Source organism: Panthera onca, chromosome B3, assembly GCF_046562875.1.
Source record: "Panthera onca isolate mPanOnc1 chromosome B3, mPanOnc1 haplotype 2, whole genome shotgun sequence".
In the NCBI taxonomy this organism is placed as follows: Eukaryota; Metazoa; Chordata; class Mammalia; order Carnivora; family Felidae; genus Panthera; species Panthera onca.
In genome coordinates, this window is record NC_138344.1 from 146,316,605 (window position 1) to 146,337,370 (window position 20,766).

At 47.7% G+C, this 20,766-nt stretch overlaps 1 protein-coding gene and 1 gene segment (V, D, J or C); both read right to left on the minus strand.

Annotated features, from left to right (window-relative positions):
• The window catches only part of LOC132675423 (Ig mu chain C region membrane-bound form-like), a 242,761-nt gene that overhangs the window by 174,201 nt on the left and 47,794 nt on the right, over window positions 1–20,766 (minus strand).
• On the minus strand, window positions 771–3,291 carry LOC145715579 (disintegrin and metalloproteinase domain-containing protein 21-like). Its single transcript, XM_081796018.1, has one exon. The coding sequence runs from the start codon at window positions 3,195–3,197 to the stop codon at window positions 972–974; it is 2,226 nt and encodes a 741-aa protein (XP_081652144.1). The 5' UTR covers window positions 3,198–3,291; the 3' UTR covers window positions 771–971.

The following is a 20,766-nucleotide window of genomic DNA, read 5'->3' on the forward strand; positions in this document are numbered from 1 at the left end:
TTCTGAAAATTTCCTAATCAATTACTATTAAAAAGTTGTATATTTTCAATTCAGAAGAAAATAAACAGACTTTAATATCACTATTATGATTTGAAATGTATGCTAGACAACTGTAAAAATAGTAAAAAATATTTAGAAAAGGGGTCCCTAACTTTCCACAGGCTCAACTCTGCAGGACTTCTAGGAGGTTCTTGGGAGAACCAAAGTGGAAATCCTAGGCAGACCCTCATCTAAGGATGAACTCACTGAAAAATAGAGAAAAGAAGGAGAAAAGGGGTTCATATTCATCGGGCTCCCTCGGAATGCCAGAGACATCCATAGGCACTTGTGCCTACCTTTCTGATTGATTTCACTGGGGGCTACTTTCAGCCTCATAGTCTCAGTCTCCCACATTCGGAAATTTGCTCTCCAGGGAGGCACAGCTTGCACTGGCTGGGATCGAATCCATGTCCCTTTCCCTGACAGCCCACAGACACCCCAGTGTGGGACAGGCAGTATGGGTGGGTGGTAGCCCTCCATCACCCTGAACCCATATTGGGACCAGGAAATGAGAGATTACCTGAAGAATGAGACAAAGCTCAGTGTGCAAGAGCACAGTTTTGGAGAAAATTCATGAATTTGCCCCTCAAGGAGCTTGTGGCAACTTCTCTTATTTCTGGAACCAGAAACCTCAGCCCAAGACACAGCTGCTGACTCAGGTCTTCTGCACAGAGTCTTAGGCACCGTTTGGGCTCTTACAGGCTTACACAAATACATAGAGGCCACAAGCATGCAGTTTTCAAGTTTTATTTCAGAGTTCTGCTCAGTGACGCATCAGAGACCTGGTGTCAGGTCCATGATGTGCCTGTGGACCCCTGTGTCTCCCGCAGACCCCCGGAAAACGTGGATGTTAGCTGTGCCGCCTCATTACTGTATTTTCACAGATGAGCCACGTGGATTGTCTATAGTTGTTTAGGGGTCTGGAGGCTGAATTATGCATTGTCTTGATCAACAGTCTCTTCCGTAACCTTCTGTCTGTTGATAGTTCTGACGTTTCCGGCAACACCAAAGAGGAATGCAGCAATTAAGACATAGATTCTAGCAAAGATCACTCTGAGATACACCACGGATTCACGACTTTGCCTGACTGACCGCATTCTTCTTGGAGGGGGTCCACTGTCTGTGCTCCCACCAGTGCCTCGTTCAGTGCACCGTGGAGGATCCCAGCCTACGTGGCAATGGCAGTTCCTGTTATTGTTGCATATCCCTCTGTGACTGCATTTCTCCGGGATACAGTCATAGTTCAGCTGAGCCACACTGCCATTGCAGTAGGTATCCTGACAGAACTTTCCAGGAGCACAGGGGGTACCAGTTCTCACATGACCAATATCGCTTGTTCCTGTGCTACGATGCGAATCCAGCCCAAAACACCAGAACCCTGAGATCTCAGACTGATGAAATCCCACATGCTCTTGCAGCTGAGGGAGATGCGTGACGTTACTACACTGCAGCCTTCCACACTGCATGTCTGTGGGGGAACAGGGTTTAGATTTGAATACCCCTGCGTCTCTTCTGCAGTGTCCATATCGGCTGCCTTTTTGATTTATGGTATAGCAGACATTTTCACCCTTCACAGCATTTCTGCCAAAGATTTCTTGGCAGTGCATAGTGCGGTCAGTGCAGTTTCCATGATAGCAGTAGCCCTCTTCAGTGCACGGGGTTCCATCTTGCATATAGAAGTCATCAGGGCACTCCACGGACACCCCACGGCAGTATTCTGGAAGATCACATATATTTTGGATGGGCCTGCAGAGTGTCCCAGCATCGGAATAGGTGCAGTTTGTACAGCATCTGCCTGTATTACATTTGCTGCCAGGGGTTAGAATGCAATCAGTCGTACAGCAGGGATTGTTGTAGCACTGCTTGAAGGAGCCACAGTCACACTGCTCACCTGGCTCCACTACATAGTTTCCACAACGATCGTGAGGCAGGCTTTTATTGAAATAGGAAAGTCCTGAGTCAAATATGCACTCACAAAAATTATTCACCACTACATGCTGCATATGAATGAAGGAACAGTTACTGAACGAATCTGTCATAACAGGGTATTGATTCATAATGCAGGTAGACCTCCTCTGGCATGCACAAAACTGATTGTCATAAAAAATACCAATAGATAATGCAATTTTTTGGGCTACTAACACAGACAACAATAAAAAATGTCTGCCTAGAGAAGCAAGCGAGATGATGGATTTTGATCCGCATACCGCGTATGGGGCTGGCTGAAACTGAAGTTCATGTGGTGCATCTTTGTTCATAAGTAAAGCTGTATGTGGTTTAAAAGCAACAAACAAGTGTCTCTGAAAGTAGATATGAATCGGACTCCCTGGCACCCGAAAATTGTTCAAGACAACTGGATCTTCCAGATTATAAATGACCATGGAGGAAATATAGTGCCTTACATCAATCCCTTGAAGCATTGAGTCAGTCAAACTAACAAGCCTTATGAGGAATCGGGCACATTTTGACACGTTGTTGAACACACCATACATTGTTTTGGAACCGAGAACAAGTCCTTTCAAAATCCCATGATGGGATGAATACAACTTACTAGAGATCCTGGGGGCTGCACTGATATTTGCTTGAGAGAACAGGGGGTTCCTAACCTCCTTATATCCCAGGGTATAAGTAGGTCCCGTTGCATTGGTGTCTGCCACTATCTGAGAAACAACGTGTTCAAACCGTTGGGAATGGCTGAGGGGTCTGATTTCATAGGCAAGGTCATCCAACTTCATGATACCTTCAAGGCCCCCATAGCACGTGTCCATGGTGACCATGGAAAGAGGAATCTCCTCCAGGTAGCCGAGGTAGTAACAGTCTGGAGGGATGAAGGGGTAGTCCATCTGCAAGGCTCCCTGATCATCCTGAGTCATCATCAGCAAATGTCTGGACCAAAAGAGTTTCTTGTGCCTCATGTGGATAACATGGCTCTTGCCCCCAAAATGCAGGCTATAGGACAGCCAGCCAGGCATCTGAACGCCCTTGCCGTGGTGCAACTCCTTCTTGGGAATTACCACCTCAGAAGAGATGTAGCGCCATGAGGGACGACCTTGAGAACCTTGGACAGGAGCCAGCAATGCCCAGAGCGCAAACAGCAAGAGGGGTGCCCTCAGGGTGACCTGGTCCTCTGCCAGCCTCATGCCCCTGCTCAGGGACATCTGCCAGTGAGAATGGATAAATGGAGGATCCTCAGCAAAACCAGGTCTAGACCATCAGACAGAACAGAGGGCTGTACCAGGTGGCCAGCACCCTACACCTCGGGGCCACCTGTGGGGTTAGGTAACAGTCACAGGGTGTGGCATTGGGTGACCCCGCTCATCAGTTCACCTGGGGTGGATGTGGGAGAGTCAGGTGGGCCATGGTCAACAGTGCTCACATGGACATGGGTAGGGACTTGGACCCAGAAACACGGCTCTATTCAACACATTCCATCTTTTCTCCTTCTACTTGGATACGGGATATGCAATTATAACACACTGAACTTCTCTACCAATTCCATGTCCTGTGGTACTGCTGGGTCACTTTCTCTGGATGACTGCTTTTCCTCATTATGGAGACCAATGCTTCCTACTTCCATGGGATATGGAGGTAGACTGTCAATTTTACCTTTGTATGTATTGAAAAACATCGCTTTGTAATGTTACATGTCTTATTCTGGTTGGCTATTAGTTTGCAAGCCATTTGATCCTTTTGGTTGTTGCTTTGAAGCTTCCTCTGAGTTTACTGAGGAAACATTTCCCAGTATTCTGTGTCATGATTGGTGAAGTACAAGGTTATATTTTAGTTTTTTCTTATGCCATCTGGTGAGACAGAAGGTGCTGCTGAACATGTGTGAGCCCCAGGGGATTTCCCCTCTAATCCCTTATTGTGGTTCTTTCCTGGCCTCTGGCAGTCTTCTCCCATGCCTGTGAGTTTCTCTCCTCAGGTGGAGATAGATGCAGGGGAGTTGAGGTTACTTTGGCAGCTTGCACCATGGAGGCTGCACATGACCGAAAATGGTATCCACCATGGAACTCCCTTGTTTAAGTACCGTCTAGTCCTTTAAAATCCCCTGGGTTGGGCAGAAACCCTCAGAGTTGGCTTTTGGAGAAGAGTCTGCCTTAGCTCCGGGTGGCTGGTCTCCTAAATAAAGCTCAACTTCTTTTCTCACCAAAACTAAAACTTTGAACATTGACATTTCCAGAAATACTCAGCTGAATTTGGGATTTGATAACAATAAAATGGAGAGTGGAATGGCAGTTGTCTGGGGCTGGCAGGGTGGGGCAATGAGGAGTAGATCTCTAGGGCTATGATTTTCTGTTATGCAAGATGATTAGGTTCTAGAGGGGTCTCCACAACATTACCCCTGTAGTTAACAGTACTGTACTGTATGGTTCAAATTTTGTGAAGAGTGTTGGTCTCATGTTCAGTGAGATCCTAACACAAAACACAAGTGGAAGACACAAATTTTGCTTCTCACATGACAGTATGCTGAACTGCATGGACACACTCTCTACTGGTAATGTGAAAATAATTTAAAAACATTTACATAGTTTGAATACTAACCCTGAGGATATGTCATTTACAAATATCTTCTTCCATTCCATAGGTTGCCTTTTAGTTTTGTTGATTTTTTCCCTCACTGTGCAGAAGCGTGCTATTTTGAGGTAGTCCCAATAGTTCATATATGTATGTATTTAATTTTCTTGTTTTATTTTTAATTTAAATTCAAGTCTTCAGTCTTTGAGCTCCACATTTACGGGAAGTTGTCTTGTCATGATTAACTTTATGGGTTATCTTGACTGAGTCATAGGTGCCCAGATTCACCACTGTTTCTGTGGATGTCTGTGATGTGTTTCCAGAAGAGAGTGGCATTTCCTTCCATTGTTTCTGTCTGGGCATCACCCATTCCATTAAGATTGTGAATAGAATCTGATGCAGAGGGAGGAAAAATTCCCTCATTTTTTACTTCCCACGTGCTTGTTTGAACTGGAACAGTGGTCCCCTCTGGCCCTTGTTATGAGAGTTATATCATCAGATCTCTACGTTCTGAGACTAGACCCTAGTTCAGAATCAGACCTATTACACCACTGGTTTTCCTGGGTCTCCAGCTTGTGACAGTAGATCATGGGACTTCCCAACCTCTTTAGTCATGGAAACCAATGTGCTTTGGGTTCTGTTCCTCAGGAGAATCCAGACTAATACATGGAGATGATTTATCTCTTGTTTAGAGGAATTGAATAAAGCTGTAGCTCATTTAACGTCCTGAGTAGCAAGTGCCAGGAGGGAAGTCTCACGTTGTTTGATTGGGACATGGGCTGGGTGAAGTTAATGGGGAGCTGTGGGATCCTGTGGTCTTGGCTGCACAGGGAGTGCATGTGGGACACATCTAATGGTTCAGCTGTTGTGCCTCAGGAAATCTGTAATTCACTCATGTTGAGGGACAGGAGTAAGCAATGGAAACATCTGTGTCTTTTGTGCATGTTAGTGCAGTTTTCCTATGACAACAGGTATCTAATTCAGCGAGTTAATAGGTAAGCACAGAATCCTGTGTCCAGAGAGGCTCCCTGGGGAAAGTGCTGTGTGGACAGGAAGCCCCAGACCCTGACAGGAAACCTGCCTGTAACCTCCATCTGCACCTGCTCATGGGAACTCAAAGCAGAATTGTGCATAGTGTGCGCCCCCTGGTGGTGCTGATCCCTTCCTGCAGGGAGGTTTGCGTGCGGGCTCCCAGTGATGTCCCCTCACCCAGTCTCTTGCACAGTAATATGTGGCCATGTCTTCGGCCCACAGGTTCATCTGCAGATACAGAGTGTTCTTGGCGTTGTCTCTGGAGATGGTGAATCGGCCCTTCACGGAATCTGCGTAGTATGTGCCACTTCCATCAGTATCAATCCGTCAGACCCACTGCAGCCCCTTCCCTGGAGCCTGGCGGACCCCGTTCATGCTGGAACTACTGAAGGTGAATCCAGAGGCTACAACGGTGAGTCTCAGGGACCCCACAGGCTGCACCAGGTCTCCCCCAGACTCCACCAGCTGCACGTCACACTGGACACCTGCAGACGCAAGACATCTTGGTGAGGAAACCGTCACACATGCACTGGTTCTCGCTCATACCCACTCACATACTCAGTGTCTCTAATTCACCATGACTTACCTTTCAAAAGAGCAACGAGGAAAATCCAGCCAAGCACAAACTCCATGGTGAGGTGTCTGTGTTCTGTCCTGATCACAGAATGGGAACACCTGGGACCCCTGGAGCTGGGGCTCGTCTCCCAGCTGCACGGTCGGGATGGGCTGGTTTTAAGAGCACAGAGAAGGCCCTATGTGCATGTCCTCTTACATATATATCACACTGCAGACTTAGATTTGATTCTTTCAAAGTGAATGGCAGGTTTAGGGATGCACTTCTACATTAGTTTGTGTGGATGGTGCTGTGACAATATGAATGATTCTAATCAGTGAGCACAGGTATGTTTGTGGAACTCGTGCATTTTTACATGTCTTTCATCAACCAAGGTCATTTTCGCTCTACAATTATTTTACATAATTTATGAAGTTTAATCCCAAGTACTTTATTCTGTGCCATTTTCTGTTGTATAATTTTGTTACTTGTTTTGCATATATTTCCATGCTGGGGTGTAGAATCATAGGTGGTTTATTTTTATTTATTTTCTTTGTTCATTGTGCTCATTGTGCATCCTGCACTTTTCCTCATTTTAAAAAACTGGTTCTAATATTTTTTGTGGTATCTCTAGGGTTTTGTTATGTTTAAGATCATGTCATCTGCAAACAAATAATTTTCCTTCCTCCTTACTGAGTTAAATGTCTTTTATTTCTTCTTATTGCCAAAGTTTGTGGGTACTTCTTCCAGTTGTAGGAGAAGAATGCCTTTCCCTTCTTGTCTTCTGGGTTTTCACCCGGTGTAAGGATTCAATTGACATAAGACTGATCTAAAGGGAAGAATAAATTTAATTTTGCAAGTGCCTGGGCTTGCTAATAATATGACACCCAGAGAAAGAACAAAGCAGGTGGCACTTGTGACTTTCAGACAACGAAATATTGGATTTGGCAAGAGTCAAGTCAAAGGTGTGGTTTTCGGGTATTTAATTAGTCAACAAATAACTAGGTTTGTTTGCACAACCTTCTTGTCCCTGAGTTCCTTATTCTGGTGCTAAGGATGGTTCTCCCCTCCTGGTACAGGGAAGGGGAGTTTCCCAAGGGAGATTTATATCCTGCTGTCAAGGGACAAAGGAGGGTCTGAGAGTCCTTGGACTGGCTGCTTCTCCCGTGACTTTCATCCCAATAAGGACTGTGACACGATGATATGGTTTGAGGCAGCATAGTTATTCTTCACGTTATCATGTGGAATACTTATGTTGGGGATGAGCATCATTTCCTGGCTCCTGATATGGCAGAAATGGTTTTAGTATTTTATGTTCAATATGCTGTCAGGTGTGGGCTTTCATAGTGGCCATGATCATGTGGAGGCAATTTCCTTCTCCTTTTTAATTGAGTTATTTTTAAATGATGAACATGTGTTTTTTGTTCATGAAAAAACTGTGTCTAATGATTTTATGAATAAATTAAGGATGGCTTTGATGCAATCATTCCCTCTGTTAATGGAGGACATCACATTTTTGCATTTGTGTATGTTGAAGGAAACTTGCATCTCAGGGATGCATCACACTGGATTATTATGTGTGATCCTTTCAGTGTGCTGTTGAATTCAGTAGGCTCGGACTTAATCAAAGAATTTTGCATGTATGTGTATCTGAGACACTGGCTTGTAGTTTCCCTTCTTGAGGTGTGTTTCTCTGGCTTTGTTGTGAGAGTAAAAGTGTCCTCATAAAGTGCATCTGGGAGTGGTCTTTTTCATCAGCAATTTGTAATAGTTTGAGAAGTATTGGCATTAATTATTCTTTAAATATTGTGGAATTTTAATAAAGCCTTGGTATTTTTTGGAGGGTGAAGGTTTATATTAAGGATATCTTCTTACTAATTTTTGTTTTGTTCCTCTGTATTTTGCATGAAAGAGTATTGGTGGATCATATAATGCTAGAAAATGTGTAATTTGTTCTTGGTGATCTAATTGTTGACCTATAAATATCTAAGTTTTTCCTTTATGATCCTTTTCATGTGTTTAGTTCAGTTATGTCTCCTTTTTCAGTTCTGATCGCATTTGTTTGAATCTTACCTATTTCCCTAGGCTACCTATGTTTTTTAAATTTCACTTATCTTTCCAAATTCAAATTTTAATGAAGTTGATTTGTTTTCTGTATTTGTGATAGTCTTTTTTTCTCTGCTGTATCTTTTTATGTTAATTTTATATTTATCTTTTTATCTCAATGAAAATACCAATGCCTTTTTTTTAAAGGAATGTGAAAAATATACTAATTCATATGTAACCACAAAACACATGGAAGTAAAAAAAAATCATGAAGAGGAGAGAACCTGGAAGAAGGAGAACACTTCTTCCTTCTAAATATATTGCAGAGGTACATTAACTCCAACAGTGTACTGCTGGCATGAAATGAGGCATATAGACCAGTGGAGCTCATTACGGAGCCAAGATGTAGAATTGTGCAGATGCAGTCAGCAAATCCTCCATGAGATTTCCAACAATGCACAGTGGGGAAAGGATTGTGTCTCTTAAACATGGTGTTGACTAGGGGCGCCTGGGTGTCTCAGTCAGCTAAGCATCCAACTTCCAGTCACGTATTGTTGTCATGATTTGTGGGTTTGAGCCCCACATCAGGCTCTGTGCTGACAGCTCAGAGCCTGGATTCTGTGTCTGCCTCTATCCCTGTGCCTCCCCTGATCATGATCGGTCTCTCTCCCTCAAAAATAAAAGAAACATTTAAAAATGGTGTTGATACACACGTGCAAAATAATGACATTTGGCCGTACTCTTGCATCATATATATACGTCAGCACAAAAAAATCTCAAAATGGATTAAAGATTAAGCAGAACAGCTGACCCAAAATGCCTTCGAAGAAAACACACAGGATAACCATCATGACATTCTCTTGACAATGATTTATTTGATACAAAAGCAAAATCACAGAGAACCATGGCAGACAAGGGGGACTGCATCAAACTAGAAAGGGGGCAAATCAAACAGTAGCAGGGTGAGAAGGCAGTCTATGAAATGGGAGACATTACATTAAAAATATTGAAAAGGAGTCAATATCCAAAATACAGGAGGGACTCGTTCACATCAATAGCAAAAATCACAATTATAATAATAAACGCATCACCTGATTAAAATTTGGGTCAAACATGTAAATATCCATTTTGCTATTAAGGTTGAAAAAATGTCCATCCAGCATATGACTTGCTGTTCATCATCACTAATCATCAGAGAATTCCACCCCCGATCCACTGAGATATCACCTCACAACTGATAGCAAGGCTATTATAAAATAAGGCAAACACAACGAGAACATCTCAAGTGTTGCTGAGGATGTGGAGAACAGGCAATCCTAGAATTCACTTGATGGGAGTGCAACATAATGTAGCTACTATGGAAAACTGTGGTGAAATAACCCACTAAACTGAGTTCCTAATCTGCTCCCATACAGTTGACTTCATGTCCAGCTGAGTGTGAGGAAGGTCTGGGCCTCATGTTCTGTGGAGAGGCAGGTGCAGAGACAGGTGGATCCAGTGGATGATTCCTTAACTACTTCAGTAGAATGGACCCCTGGCTGATGGTTTTGTAAGACTTGACTCAGTGTGCCTCCCCACTGGTTGTCTCAGGCTTCCTGAACTGGATGGAGAACAAAAGGAGTGAAGGGTAGAAACTACTCTTTTCTCTCACAGGAACGTGTATATACTGAGAATCCTTGAGAGAAAGTCGTGGAGTTGATGAAGAAGCTGTGGGGTTGCGACAACTACAAGAGTCTTTACTCATGCTCTCTCTTCATGGGCATCAAAGGAAAACCTTAAGGAAAATAAAAGGAGAGAGGAGCTGCTCAAATATATTAAGTTTAGATCACTTGAATGAGTCAGTCTCCTCTGTTTGAAAATCACTTACATCTATTTTAAATGGTGTCCCGTGTACTTGTGAGGCACAGGTCTGATCATATGAGAGTTAATTTATCCCCGAGCTTGGTCTCTGTCAAGGTCGGCACTACTATATGACTGTTCACTCTAAATGTTAGAAGACATCTGTGTTTGTAAATGGTTTAGGAAACAGTGTGTACTGTTTGCTGGTCAGGTTGAAGTTTGCAGGGCATGATGAGAAAGATGCTTCACAGGAAACCTGACCCTGAAACACTGGTTCCGGATATGAATTCTGAGATCTTGGGTGCCCCCTGGAGACCTGTGAACCTCCGGGTTCCCTACGTGGCTCCTGGTGTCCTGTGTGTTCCTGATGAACTGAGTGCCCCCAGGTGAACTGAGTGGCAACTAGTGACCTCACGCCCCAAGGACACCTGAGCATCCCCCTGGAGGTCTGAGTGCTCCATGCAGAACTGAGCGACCCTGGTGTCCTCAGCTCCCCCTGGTAACCTGAGCACCCCAGGAGATCTCAGTTACCTCTGCTGTCCTGAATGCCCCCTTGTGACTTTTAGGTAACCTCAGGGCAAATCGCAATTTTTGGGCCGATGCTCAGCTCTCAGAAGTCCTTTGTGGTGTTTGAGCCAGCTCTGTGGCTAGGCCCATCTGTCCTGTTCACCCTTAGAGGCGGTTCTGATTGTGTGGCTGTTAATCCTGGGGGAACCTCCAAGGGGGTGGCCAGCACCTGCTTCATCCCTCTTCCTCTTGCCTAACAAACTGCCTAACTCTTGGACATGTGGCTCTTGTGGTCTGGACCCTAGTATGTGATAATAGAATAAATGATAGTATGTGAACCGTCCACTGCATCCACTCTGCTGGGGTCGGTGGATCCAATTCCACCAGAAATTACTGGTTGAGATGGAGAACCCCAAGATGCTGCTAGTGAGGTGCAGAGTGTGCAAGGCACTCACCAGTTGGGCACAACCCCTGCAGCTGCATCTGGGACAGGACCCCTGGGGACAAGGAGACTCAGCCTGGGCCAGTCACCAGCAGTCACAACCATTCCCATCATCCCACATCTGACATCTGAAACCCTCAGCTTTGGGACCTCTCACCAGGCACAAGGAAGGCCCTACAGTCTCTTCTGTTTCTCGAATACAGTTCTGCCTTCCTTAGGGACTTCAGCCCTGTCTGAGGAGAGAGCTGTGGGCTCCCACACCCTGAGATTGGAGTTTACTCTAGATCTTGAGAAGTTTGCCTGTGTGGGAGGGAGCATGTCCTGATAAGTGGACAAAACTTGAGTCAGGCTCCCCTTGTCCTTCCAGGTCCACCTGTGGGCATCTCTTTTTGGATCCGCAGGGTTGTTGGTCCACGGTCAAGACAACAATTGGTCTATGAATTGTGTTGGAGGCAGGTCAAGTGATGGCCTCACCTTTCTGATCAGATAGTGAACAAATGAGTGGACCACAATTCACTATACTCTATCTGTCCGAAAGATATTTGAAGGGATCCATATTTTCTCCAGAAAACTTTCCAAATCAAGTCTTTAAGTACATTCAATTTTAACAGTCATTCCTCACATAACTGCATAGGAAAAATCTATATTGATGTCCAGTCTGGTGTAAATATAACAAGCAAAGGACACTTGTTCCCAGGATCATATTTCTTTTAGTTTCCACACTGATGTATTAACCTCACCTGACAACTACCTGCAGAGCTTGAGCACACCTGGAGACTTCTGATCTTGATGGTTCTCTGCTGAGGGGGTTTGCTTCCTCAGTCATCTGCAAAGCTTGGAAGCAGTGCTGACATCTTTAAGTGCACAGACACCAAGACATGGACACCTTTCTGTCACCTGCAGATATGATTCCCATGCATGGCTGGTGTCTCCATCTCCTGAGAAATCCCCATCCAACACAAGGGGCTGTTAACTCAGGGAGGAGGCACAGATGTCACAGAAAAGTGGGGGACTCTTCACTGATATGGACAGCGACCATCAGTATCTGAGGTAGGAAGTTAATGGCACTAAAACAACCACATTAATGAAAATGGATTGGCTGACCTGGACATCATTGGAATCTAAAAATCCGGAGCCTAAAGAAATTGCAGAAAATGTGTTCATAGTCCTGAAGGCATGTGCCAAGAGGATAAATGCTGAGTTAGCTGAATAGACTTCAAATAGAGATCAGAATGCTAGATAGTAGATAGATGATAAGTGGATAGGTGATGGATGATAGAGGGTAGATAGATGATAGATAGATAATAGATACTTTTATGTTATATTAAAGTCATTATAGAGGATTCACATCATTATGAAAGTATTATAATGAAATTACCCACTATTGGCAATATTTTTTAAAAGACCGTAATTTCATACGGAAAAGAATATTTGACACCAACTTTAGATCTACAAAATAAATAATTATGACTTCAATATTTTGTGAATACAGCTTCCACATGGGGTAGCACATGCCTGCTTGTAGATTCCTCCTCCCTCTGGGGCTTTGGCTTCCATTCCCATTTGTTCCCAGGGTCTCCCTTCCCAGGATGTCTTGAGCTCTGGGATGTGCAGGGACAAGAGCTCTGTCCCGGATCTGGACCATCGTCCCTCTGGTTAACATTTACAGCTCCTTCCAGGCCCTTGCTCAACCACCAGGCTTCTGCCCACCAGGCTCCCTCCCTGCCTCCACCACCTGCCAGCCTCCTTCTGGACTCTTCCATTCATTTCCTGTGGATTTAACAACAGTTTGTTAGGTTGGCAGGTCTCCTAATAATAATTCGCATTGAGGAAAGAACTGTATAGGTAAAACATGACGGACTCTCTCCACAACAGCCTTGAGTTCATTCCCATGATGTTATTATTTTGCACCCCATCTCAGCCCCTTGACCCCACAGTCTTGCCTTAGAAACTGTCACTTTCATGAACTGAACTAAATCTGTCCCCCCTACACAACTGGTCCATCCTATCTATCTACACTATATGGTCATCAGACAACCACCAAGCTAAGAAGGAACACAATACACAGTGTGAAGACAAAAGTATTTATAGAAATAATTTTATAAAATTTTATCTAATAATCAAAGTAATGAGATATTTACAGAAGTAACTTAAATATGGTAAATGACCATGTTTATTATAAGATTCTGTGAGTTTAGATGAACATAATCAAGTTACAGGACAACCGAGTAACCACAGGTCAAAGAAATGTATCCTTCTCAGGTCTATCCAAACCCTTTCCTTTGCACACCAATCAGTTTCCTATCTCTCCCTTTCTCTCTGGGCCTCGCGTGTTCTCTGTCTCAAAAATAAATAAACACTACAAAATAAAGATACTTACAGGTCAGTGATATTTAATGGAGAACCCAGAAATAATCCCCTTCATCTTTGGTCAACTGAATTTTGACAAGAGCAGACAACATGACATTGGGGAGCAAATGGTCTTTTTAATAAATGGTGCTAGACAGCTGGCTATCCATGTGCAGAGGAATGAAATTGCGTCCATATCTCACACCATATACAAACATCAAATCAAAATGGATCAACAGTTTAAATGTAAAATTATGACCTCTGGAAGCAATATATCGAGATAAATCTTCATGACCATTGGGTTTAGCAATGCTGTTAGAGATGACACCAAAGCACAAGCAAGGAAAGAAAAAGTAGATAAATTTAGTTTTCTCAACATTAGAAACCCATGTACGCCAGAAGATGCTATCCCCAAAGTGAAAAGCCAAAGCCTAATGGAAGACAATATTTGCACAGTATTTGTCTGGTAAGAGCCTGTTATGCAGAATGTATAGTTTTTACAACCCATCAACAAAAAGACAACCCAATTTTTAATATGGACAAAGGATTTGGATATATCTTTCCCCAGTGCAATCATACAAATGGTGAATACCACTTGAAAAGATATTAAACATCAATAGTCCTTATGGAAATGGAGATTTAAACCACAGTGAGATACCCTTTTACACGCACTAAAAATGCTCTAATCAATACAACTATAAAATAACAAATGTTGGTAAAGATGTTGAGAAATTGGAACCCTTCAACCTTGCTTGTCGAAATGTAAAATGGTGGAGACTATGTGTAAAAGAGTTTGGCAATTCCCCCCCCCAAAAAAAAAGATAAAAACATAGAATTACCATATGGCCCAACAATACAACTCCTAGATGTATATCTCGAAGATTGAAAACAGTTGTTTAAACAAAGTGCATGTGCACATACATAGCAGTACTGTTCACAATAGCCACATTGCAGAAACTATGCAAATGCCTATCGGTGTGTGAATGGATAAACAACCTGGGGCAGACCCTTAAACAGGAATATTCTGTCATACAAAGAAATAAAGTAAAATGTTGTGGCTGTAGAGAATACTGGTTTCTCAGAAAGCTATCACAGATCTCCACATCTGCACTTACATCTGGAAATTTAAAGCAAAGCCTTGAGCAGGTATTCATGTTCCCGTATTCATAGCAGCTTCTTCACAACAGCCAAAAGATGGAAGCAACCCAAGTAAGTATTCACAGGTGAGTAAATAAACAAAATGTAGTATATACACAATGGAATATAATTCAGCCTTCAAAAGGAAGAGAGTTCTGACACACACTAGCACACCGACTGAACTTGGCAGTCATTATGCTGAGTGAAATGAGCCAGTGACAGAAGGAAAATACACTATGGTTCCACTTAAGTGAGGTGTCCAGAAAAGTCATACTCAGAGACACCAAGTAGAATGTGGCTGTAGGGGCCGAGGCGAAAGTGGAATTGGGATTTAGGGTTTAATAGATACAGAGTTTCCCTAGGGGAACATGACAACGTTCTGGAGATGGATGTACAACAGTGTGAATGCAGTTAATGCCAGACAACTGTATGCTTAAAGTGACTTACGTGGTAAGTGTTATGTTACATACATTTAATCAGAGTTTAAAAAGGAAGGACTGATACACGTCACAACATGGGTGAATGCAGAAAACATCCTCAGTGACAGAGGCCATCCAGAAAAGGCCACTCAGGAACCATCTTGCTCTTTTTTTTTTTTTTTAACATTATTTATTGTTGAAAAAGAGAGACAGAGACAGGTCATGATAGGGGGAGGGGTTAGCAAGAGGGAGACACAGAATCTCAAGCAATCTGTAGGCTCTGAGCTGTTAGCACACAGCCAGAAGCAGGTGCTCGTACCCATCAACTTCAAGATCACGACCTGATGTGAACTCGGCGTTTAGCAGACTGAGACCCCAGGAGCCCCAGGAACCACCTTGCTCTTTAAATCCCCCCAGGTTACACAGATAGGGGAAAGTCTCAGGAGCACTTCCCCAAAAGAAGCCAGATCAGATTGGGAAAAGACATTTCACAGTGGGGCAGGTGGGGACACTTGAAGTGGGCCTGTGGTCTGGGGTCTAATGTGGAAACGCAGGGATTTCCTCATTTGGGGTTCTGTGGTGGTTTCTCTGGAGGGTGTCCCTGTTTGGGGTAAAACGCAGCAAAGTATCTCGTGTGAAGTGGCAAACGCGGCAAAGAAATGAGCCTCCAGGTAAAGCGTATTTGCGCTGCCGTGACACGTTCACTGCACGTCTGAAATCACAGAGTAAGGTACTCCTGCAAACAACAGTGTCAGCCCCACACGATAGAAGCAAGAGAGGGGTCAAACGCTGTGACGTAGGCCCACGCCCAGAGCCAGCTCACCCACGCGGAGAGGCCACGGGCCCTGTGGGAGGCAGCACGTGAGCCAGAGGCACGTGGGAGGGTTCTATTGGTGGCCACGTGTCTTGGGTGCAGCGGAAGCAGTGGGATTTGGAATTCCGGTTGTCCACAAGACGCCACTAAGAAGCTGTTAGAACTGCGAAAACCAATGAAGGGACATCTCCCGGAAGTGGACTCGGGAGGCGGGGAGGGGAGGCTGGAAGGCGGAGCCCACCACCCAGGGTCAGGCTGGGGAACAACCCAGGGCTACAGACCCAAGATTAGAACCCTCCGCGGAGAGAACCCCCCCCCCCCCCCCCCCCCCCCGGCTCAGGCCCCACCAGGGGAAGCTGTGCCCTGCGGCCCCTACAGGAAACCCACCGCCCCTGCAGCTGGGCCCGGGAGGCGCCTGCTCGCCCTGCAGCCCTGCTTTCCTCCTGCGGACTTCGCTTCAAAACCACGCTCCCAACTTCCTCTTCTCCGCGAAACAGCGTTCCTCTCCGTGTGCTCCCCGCTCGGCCGCGGTTTTGCCACAGCTTGCTGGGCCCGGATGGCAATTCTCCGCTACTCCTGAAGAAACCCACTTTGGCTGGTAACATAACTGGCGGCGTTATTTCCAAGGGCAACGGAAGGAGCAACGAGGACACTCGCAGGATAGGAGAGCAGCACACACACACCACGTGCACGTCTGCACGCTCCTGACGACCCGTCGGAAAGAGAAAGGAAGAGACGGTGCCATTTGCAACCGCGGCGGAAGGAACGACGTGCCCCAGAGGAAATCTGAGCAAGGAGGTGGCAGGCCTGCTGTCCCAGGACAGGGCACTGGGGACAGAAACGCAGGAAGACGCACGGGGGCGGAGAGCTGCTCTTTGCTCCTGGCCGCGGAGGAACCGCCCCTGTGAGCACGTCTGTCCTGCCCGGAGCCATCTGCAGCTCCGGGGTGTCGCACAGAAGTCCCCACGGCGCCGTCGCAGGCTCGGGAGGGACACCCCGCCCCGCGCGGAGGCCGAAGGGACCCGCGAGGCCAGAGCGGCGGGAGTGCGAGCTCCGCCAGGGGAGCCCGCTCCTGGACCGCGAACCGCATGAGGCAGCGGCGGGAACCGAGTGGGCGCGGAGCAGGAAGACGGCCGCGCGGCCCCGCCGCCCGGCGCCGGTGAGGTAAGCCCCGCGGGGGACACAGTGTCACCGCGCACGAAGCCGCGCGGGGTCCTTTCCCCCCAGGGTCTGGCGAACAGCGCCCCCCTCAGCCTCCAGGTTCCGGAAGCTCCTCTTCCCGGGGCCTGGCTTTCTCCTCGCCTGCTCCTCCCTTGGCGGGAGCTGAGGAGACCGGGTTGTTGTCAGTGTGGACGCAGGGCCACGTCCCCCTGAATCCTCCACAGTGGGCCCTAGGAGACCGGGTTGTTGTCAGTGTGGACGCCGGGCCACGTCCCCCTGAATCCTCCACAGTGGGCCCTAGGAGACCGGGTTGTTGTCAGTGTGGACGCGGGGCCACGTCCCCCTGAATCCTCCACAGTGGGCCCTAGGAGACCGGGTTGTTGTCAGTGTGGACGCGGGGCCACGTCCCCCAGTGTGGACGCAGAGCCACGTCCCTCTGAATCCTCCACAGTGGGCCCTAGGAGACCGGGTTGTTGTCAGTGTGGACGCGGGGCCACGTCCCCCTGAATCCTCCACAGCGGGTCCTGAGGACACCGGGTTCTTGTCAGTGTGGATGCGGGGCCACGTCCCCCAGTGTGGACGCGGGGCCACGTCCCCCTGAATCCTCCACAGTGGCTCCTGAGGAGACCGGGTTCTTGTCAGTGTGGATGCAGGCCCAAGTCCTCCCGAATCCTCCACAGCGGGTTCTGACGAAACCGGGTCTTGTCGGTGTGGACACGGGCCCTCGTCTCCCCGAAGTCTCCACAGAAGGTCCTGTGGAGAAAGGGTTCTTGTCAATGTGGACGCAGGGCCACGTCCCCCTGAATCCTCCACAGTGGGTCCTGAGGAGACCGGGTTCTTGTCCGTGTGGACGCAGGTCCAGGTCCTTCCAAATCCTCCACAGCGAGTCCTGAAAAGCCGGATTCTTGTTGGTGTGGACACGGGACCTTGTCCGCCCGAAGTCTCCACAACGGATTCTGAGGAGACCGGGTTCTTGTCGGTGTGGACGTGGGCCCTGGTCCACACAGAGTCTCCACAACGGGTCCTGATGAAACTGGTTCTTGTCAGCGTGGACACGGGCCCTCATACTCCCGAATCCTCTGCCGCCGGTCCTACGGGGACCGGGTTCTTGTAGGTTTGGATGTTGGCCCTCGTCCTCTCGAATCCTCCACAGCGGGTCCTGACGACACTGGGTTCTTGTCGGGGTGGACACGGGCCCTCGTCCCCCCGAAGTCTCCACAGAAGGTCCTGTGGAGACCGGGTTCTTGTCAGTGTGGACGCGGGGCCACGTCCCCTTGAATCCTCCACAGTGGGTCCTGAGGAGACCGGGTTCTTGTCAGTGTGGACGCGGGGTCACGTCCCCCAGTGTGGACGCAGGGCCACGTCCCCCTGAATCCTCCACAGTGGGCCCTAGGAGACCGGGTTCTTGTCAGTGTGGACGCGGGGCCACGTCCCCTTGAATCATCCACAGTGGGTCCTGAGGAGACCGGGTTCTTGTCAGTGTGGACGCGGGGTCACGTCCCCCAGTGTGGACGCAGGGCCACGTCCCCCTGAATCCTCCACAGTGGGCCCTAGGAGACCGGGTTCTTGTCAGTGTGGACGCGGGGCCACGTCCCCTTGAATCCTCCACAGTGGGCCCTAGGAGACCGGGTTGTTGTCAGTGTGGACGCGGGGCCACGTCCCCTTGAATCCTCCACAGCGGGTCCTGAGGAGACCGGGTTCTTGTCCGTGTGGACGCAGGTCCAGGTCCTCCCGAATCCTCCATAGCGGGTCCTGAAAAGCCGGATTCTTGTTGGTGTGGACACGGGACCTTGTCCGCCCAAAGTCTCCACAACGGGTCCTGACGAAACTGGATTATTGTCGGTGTGGACACGGGCCCTCCTCCCCCCCGAAGTCTCCACAGAAGTTCCTGTGGAGACCGGGTTCTTGTCAGTGTGGACGCGGGGCCACGTCCCCCTGAATCCTCCACAGTGGGTCCTGAGGACACCGGGTTCTTGTCCGTGTGGACGCAGGCCCAGGTCCTCCCGAATCCTCCACAGCCGGTCCTGATGAAACCGAGTCCTGTCGGTGTGGACACGGGCCTTTGTCTCCCCGAAGTCTCCCCAGCGGGACCTGAGGAGACCAGGTTCTTGTCGGTGTGGACGTGGGCCCTAGCCCTCCCGAATCCTCCACATGGGGTCCTGATGAAACCGGTTCTTATCAGCATGGATGCATGCCCTCCTCCGCCGGAAGTCTCCACAGTGGGTCCTGAGATCAGGTTCTTGTCACGTGGACAGGAACCTATGTCGTCCTCTTCCCCCACTGTGCATGTAATGGCACAGACTTAAGGTCAGAGTGGTCCTTCATGAAGAGCTCCTTAGATGGTGTTGTCAAGGGCCTCTCCTCCAGGTTGGAAATGGTCAAGGATCTTGGGCACATGACACAAGGCAAAAACAAAAAACAAAAACCCCACACTCTTTGAATTGTCCCCATTCTATCTTAGAGGTGGATGGCGTCACCTGGGCTTGACCTCTCCCAGTGGGCCTGTGCTGCCATGCCATAAAAATCCAAGTCCCAGGAATCAGAGCTTCTTTCTTCCTACCTCTGTGGGCTCTGGGGGCTTGGGGAGCGTCTTCCTCAGAGACTCCCCCCCCCCCTTTTTTTTGTCTGTGTCTCCTGCCCTGTGCCTTGGCGTGCTTGTCATGGTCTTTTGATAGAGTGAAAAGTCTGGAGGCTCCTCTAGGGTGTCTCTGTAAACAGGCTGTGGATACTTTGAGTTTTTCAGTGAATGATGACTTTGGCGGTCTTGGACCAATCCAGTCACCTGCAGCATGTCAAGTACTGTAAGCAACAGCTCGGAGCCAATGACGAAGACCCACAAAAGCCAATCAATGTCCTTGTCTCCCTCCCTTTGGACAAATGATTCCAGGAAGCCTTGCATTTCCATGATGGTATAGTGCCTGTCACCATTTCTGTCTCTCACGCTGGTCCTTGGACATGTAGGTGTAGTGGATCGTGACAGGGGAAATCTGGGATAGAAGTTATTTCTTCCCAGAGTCATGTTCTGTGGCCTCCCACACTGAGGTGTCCCACCCAATACCTGACAGGTGGGGAGCCATTGGCGACAGCAGCGAGGATTGCAGCCACTATGGGGAGCTTGCCTTGGCCAAGTCCTCCACCCTGGGTGCCATGATGCTCCTTGTAGATTTGCCTCCATCACAAGCTAGGCCTGGCTAATCAAGCACAACACCACGGTGCTGGCCACAACACAGTGGACCAACCAGCTGGTGTCTTCTTCGACACTAATCTAGGAACACTGTCCTCGGTGTCCACCTCCTTTGGAGGTGAATAGGAAGTACACACCCCTGTACCCCCAGACTGGTGCCTGCTTGTTGGTCTCTGCAGGGAGTCTGACCTTTTATGGCACTGATAATTTAGGGTGAGGGTTTCTGGCAACACCTGGCATAAGCCCAAATCAAAGCTACAGACCACCAGCAAGCACCAGCTCCTTCCCACAGCAGCTGAGACGTGAGGGTGAGGAATGAGTGAGCCATTCTTAGGTCTAAGGCATTGTAGGGGGGCATCAGCTAGGCTCCCAATCCCATCCTTGAGGATAAATGTATTGTGGGACTTCAGCTTCTGGACTGAATTAAGAACATGAAGACTGTGACCTGCTGAAGGAAGTGGCAACAGCAAGTCACAGTGGGTGACAGGCAGCTCCCTAGGCATCTGAGCTCTCGCTTGGGGTACATGAGATGTGCGGGCCCCTTGTGACTGAAGGTGGGGTTTCAGTACACCCCCAACAAAGGAAATGGAAGCACAGAATTTATGACTTACAGAGCCCAGAACAAGAGGGCACAAGGACCCAGGGAAGGGCAGGCCTCCATCCCTCATTCGCCATGATCAGGACATAGAAAACAGGGTAGCAAGTACAGGATTTCTTGGGAGCGGA

What these genes read in the sequence shown, in the direction of transcription:
- LOC145715579 (XM_081796018.1), bottom strand. Translation starts at nt 3,197, where the DNA reads ATGTCCCTGAGCAGGGGCATGAGGCTGGCAGAGGACCAGGTCACCCTG.